A 5244-nucleotide genomic window follows, 5' to 3' on the forward strand; every position below is an offset into this window, starting at 1 on the left:
CCCGGAGGAGCTGGAGGAAGTGTCTGGAGAGAGGGAAGTCTGGGCATCTTTGCTTAGACTGCTGCCCCCGCGACCCAGTCCCGGATAAGCAGAGGAAAATGGATGGATGGATGGATGGATGGAAATATTATCCAACAATTCTGCCACAGATTAAGGTGCAGCAAAAGCACATTATAAGCTTTTATATGAGAATCTTCATTTTGAGAAAATTGTAGATTTCATTATACTATAATTTTGAATGCTTGTTAGTTTGTCTGTCCTATGTCCACAATGTATGCACATAACATTCACATTACTAGCAATGATTATACCTGCCTGAACTCTCCTGAAAAGTAAGAGCAAAGCCATCAAAGTTGTTGTAGCCATCTGAGGTGAACAGGATGTGCAGGTAGTTGCCAGAGCTTTTTATTTGAGGAGGCGGCTGATCCCCACAAAACCGGCCAATTACAGGGGAGCTCAGGTCCCTGCCATCACGAACTTCAGTGTAGTCATAACGACAACTATGGTCAGACTCCAAGCTTAGCAGAGAAAACCTGCAGCATACTCACAGAGAAGTCATGATTAATTACTTTTTCACTCCAGTTTATAAGACTTAACAGAAGCCTTGCAAGTGCAAATTGTGTAAACAATAAGTCAAATTATGTGTGCTCATGAAGAGCTGTTGATTTTGACCTCAGCATCATTTGATAGACTGAGAATGAGTTGATCCCCTATAAAGTCAGTTGCAGATTGAGGAAAGTAGTTTCCAGCACATAAAAACTAAACACATCCTTTAGCTTTTTGCATGTCTCAGCAAGAGTATTGATTTACAGAGTAAAACTTATCACAGGTCTTATGTCAGTCCATGTTGCAGATTTGAAGGGTATTAATGCATATTGCTCATCACACTAAATTTGATAACAGGATTTTATGAGACAGGCAGGGTGCATGTTTCAAATCATAAACTACAGAGTTGTTTATATTGCATTCAGACATAACATCAAACGAGAACATGATTATTTGCTGTGTTTGTCTAAACTACTGGTAATGGTTTCCCTGACTTGAGCATATGTCAGTCCTAACCCAACCCCGGCTCTTTCATTTTTCCAAGCACAGACAATCAAATCTCTAGATTGTTTGCCTCACTATTGCATTGCCTGAGTCTCAGCTGGCTTTTAATAACTCACTGGATTTTTCACATAAAGACTGACCAGATCTTTTCTGTCATTTCAGTGTTTAAGGACTCTGCTATCAGAGCCCAGAAAAAGTGACCTACCTGAGCTCAATGCTGCTGCCCCTATCCACTTGCACTGTCCATTCACAACGGGCATTTGTTGGGTAACTTTCCAGGGTTATGTGACCCTGAGCCCGCTGAATAATGCCTCCACATGCTACACACAAGAGAGATGTAGTTACTCATTTCAGTTAATCATTCCATGATTAATCACCTCATGCTGGTATTCATGTGTGTTCTTCAGAGAGACAGAGAGAGAGAGACAAATAAAAGAAAAAAAACAATGAATGTATCCAATTCAAATGATCAGTCTTCTTCACTAAAAGGGTAAGAGTTACAATTTGGGATATAATGGTTAAAGGTTTAGGCTTTTAGAATATTTCAGAATTCATTGGCAAATCCTATGGCAAATTATGCTCTATTAATTTACGTAAATGCTTGGTCCTTATATGTATTACACAGTCTAAAACAGGTTGTGTCGGACAGTAGAACTTGTACAATGGCTCTGTGCCTTCCCTTGTGAATGGCACACTGACAGCACATGGGAGATTGTCATCCAAGTGGAAATTTCCCACTGGGCCATGAAATAATAAAGAATGGAAAAATACCCTGAGAATGAATAGAAGGAGTGGCATACTATGTAAACGTCTTTGCTTTCCTTTATTAATAGTATAACATTGCTATGGAATTTATAAGTGTATATTTGAATGAAATGATATCCTTATGGTAGCTGTGGCAGCATAGTAGAAAAGAGCTGTATCATATAGGAAAAAAAAAAAAAAAAAAACAGGAATTTTTCTCAGTATTTCAGTATTTTAGGGAACATGAACTACAACTCAGTACTAGCACCTGTAAACAAAAGGCATTGTTGCCACCAAGTGTCATTACAGTGTATTACAAATATGAATGTGGAACAGAACAGGTAATGATTATAACCCCAGGTCATTGGTTCTACAATTTGATGTGTATAGTTTTGTATAGTTATGTACTGCCTAACAGATACTAAAAAAACTTATTTCTAGGTGATAGATTATGTTGCCTTAAATTATAATAAACCTATTTACCATTGCTTATAGTAGCTGCAGATATTAGCCATGCTATGCATGCATAAAGTGCTTTTGGCAGATAACACTATTCTGGCAAATGTAATCTAAAAAAGTCCACAAAATAAGCATTAATTGTATCGTATAGTCAGTAAAAACACAACAACATTTTGGCATGCTGGAGTGCACCTACTCAATTCTTCATAGCTGAGAATTTTTAAAATGTGTTTTGGTCACTGTGAGCCATGTTTTCTCATGTCAGTAAGGAGATTCATAAGATTTAGCCATTCTGTGGCAAAAAAAAGCCTTAGAGCAGTACCATATTTACTCACTTTTACAGTCCCCTCCGCTCCAGCCTTGCCGACACTCTGTACAATATTTTCCATTGATAAAAAAGTCGTCATTGGCTTTCCATGTTCCATTGTTGCAGGTTTTACAGTTCTCAAACAGACTGCACCCTTACAAGGACAAAAGCAGACAGAAGCTTACACTGAACATTTGGTGTTTGGTACAGGACGTCTTTTCCAGGGAAACTAATCTTATAAGGAGTAAGGGTTTTTTTTGTGTGTTTGAGCACACCAGGTACTTGTTTGGAATAAACAGAAAAACTAGGTAGGTGGAATGACCAGCTATGGTAGAACAGGAGACAAAAGGAGACAAAAGAAGCACCTCACACAGTATTACAGATACTGTAACTAATACTGTATGTGTAAGCGACAATGAGTGTGTACCTGGGTGAACGATACAGGGGTCACATTGATGCAGAGAATTGTGGCAGCAGGGTACAGTGTAACCTACCCTCGACCCCTTTGAGGGACACTGACACTGGATCAGGTAGTACTCACAACACGGACGGCACATGGCGTTCCACTCAGAGCTCGGACAGTTGTCCCCTGTCAGAGCTGTGGAGCCAAGATAAAACACCCTGGCATCAGTCTATGTTGCAAAAGTAATTTGCTCCAGCTTAATTTTTCGATTGTTAAAATAAAATGCAATGATTATGGTGAAATATTTGTATCTAAAAACTCTGTACAACTGGTTTGATCCTACTACATATCTGTTTCTAAATGTGGTTATCAGGGCAGGAGGTACAAATGTGTCATTTTATTTAATGAAGCATATTAGCCTTCCCTGTACAGCACATATACAACATGGCAAATCCCTGAGGTGTGAAATTTATCTTGGCATGTGTTTTTTTTAAGAATGATCCAATCAAACTCAAGCTGGATTGTATACTGTTTACAAACCTAATTTCACATCTTACACATGACATCGTACCTTGTGAGCTTTGACACACAAATGATGCAACATGTCGAACAGCTTGGGATGCAGCCAAATATGTGCCCAAACTCTGTTTAAAATGCCAGCTTTGAACTGCATTTGTACTGCATTAGGTTTGGTCAAGCACAAACTTACAACAGAGCAGTGCTACATGGAGTCAGAATGAAGCCCACAAGGGACAACAGCCAATTGGTGTCATTCCAGGTTTAAGTCTAATCATCAATACTTATGGACTTCTGTGCTAAATGAAATGTAAAAGCCTAGTGGGTATTGAACCCCCACTAATATGTTCATTATCTACATTAATTGGCAATGGAAAGGCTGTATACAGACCAGGAGATGCTCTGTGCTATTCTTATTTCAGGGAGGCACATAGTCTGTAGCACTGAAACAAGTCTTAGCAGAAAACGTGATTCATCAACATGGAATGACACCACAGTCAGAAATTAAGAGCACATGTTTATTTTCTGTTATAAATTGGCAATGTTTTTACAAAGAGGAGGGAAAGTGATATGACGACTCTCCAGTACTGTGCGCAGTATGAACAACATTCAATTACCTGCAATAAATGCTGTTTACTTACCATGTGGCCAAGCTGTTACAGAAAAACAAAGATATAGGAGAAGGTAGTACAAAAGAATGGGTATGTACATTTTCCTGGTGGGGAAAGTGAACATGTTAGCTGCCAAACCCATTGGAATAAGCTTCCAGAGAAAGAAAATATAACTAGCTCAACGTGATCTGCAGCTCTTCCTGTCTGCTTCAAAAATGACGTAGCCATGGATGATGAATTCTCTCATCTCAGAGCAATGAACAGAAATTCTTAACTCATTCCTTCCAGGATGCATTCGTTGCTAAAAGCTTGCATATGGTTTGAAATGGTTCTGTTCAAATCAATGCTAGGTCTGCAACTACTTCCTTTTCTCAGCTCCTGTTGTGACTCTGGAATAAGTGCTGTGTGCCAGTAATGGGAAAATATTTGCTGGCACAGGACGTGGAACATGCTTTGGAGGGACATACTAATGAGGAAAACAGCGAAGAGTGATGAAGTCAATCCAGAGAAAGAAATCCATCTGTGAGGATTCAAGGAGAGAACAGATGTTGATCTTTCAAGAGCTGCAAGTTAGACATTTAAAATTAATATTTGATTCCAAATGCTTCAAAAGCCTTGAAAGTAACAAACAAACAAACATCTGGATGTACATCAAGCCAAAACTGTTGACTGATGCTTCATCCTACAACCACTATTATTCCAGAAATGACAGTTTCATTACTTTAGGAAGACAAATGACAGATGTCATCTCAAATGACCCAATGGAATGTTTATGATGTCAGTCTCGATAGATTTGCTGGGGGCAATGAGGCTGACAGGATCGTCACAGCTCATTTCACAACCAAGGTTCCTTTTCCATTACCTAAGCCTTTTAACCTAGAGGTTTCCATGTTTTGATATCTGTTCTCATCCTCTCCATTACATCAGCTTGTAAGCAAACAGACTGAGACTGATGATGTATGCTTTAACTGTTGTTTGCTGTTTAGAAGGGTTTATTTATATACATACAGTATAGGATACATGATTTGTGATACATTGCATGTGTTATTGGATATTATCAGTTTGATATTTCTGATTTTATTAAGGACAAGCATGCATAGATAAATGTATATTTGTATAAGGTGATTGAGAGGAGGATCGCCTTGGTAATTAGT

At 38.7% G+C, this 5244-nt stretch overlaps 1 protein-coding gene across 2 annotated transcripts in view; it reads right to left on the reverse strand.

Moving 5' to 3' along the window:
• Window positions 1-4358, reverse strand: part of pamr1a (peptidase domain containing associated with muscle regeneration 1a) — a 14746-nt gene extending 10388 nt beyond the window's left edge. Inside the window, exons 1-5 of one of the 2 annotated variants that reach the window (XM_020608792.1) lie at window positions 4121-4358; window positions 2988-3158; window positions 2589-2714; window positions 1256-1370; window positions 316-533 (exon numbers count right to left, since the gene is read on the reverse strand). In XM_020608792.1, the coding sequence (XP_020464448.1) occupies window positions 316-533; window positions 1256-1370; window positions 2589-2714; window positions 2988-3158; window positions 4121-4232 (742 nt within the window). In that variant the 5' untranslated portion in view covers window positions 4233-4358. The remainder of the gene's footprint in view (window positions 1-315; window positions 534-1255; window positions 1371-2588; window positions 2715-2987; window positions 3159-4120) is intronic. The other variant, XM_020608793.1, reaches the window with a different exon arrangement.
• Between the last annotated feature and the right edge of the window lie 886 nt (window positions 4359-5244).

This window comes from Monopterus albus, unplaced genomic scaffold, assembly GCF_001952655.1.
Source record: "Monopterus albus unplaced genomic scaffold, M_albus_1.0 scaffold95.1, whole genome shotgun sequence".
NCBI classification, from domain to species: Eukaryota; Metazoa; Chordata; class Actinopteri; order Synbranchiformes; family Synbranchidae; genus Monopterus; species Monopterus albus.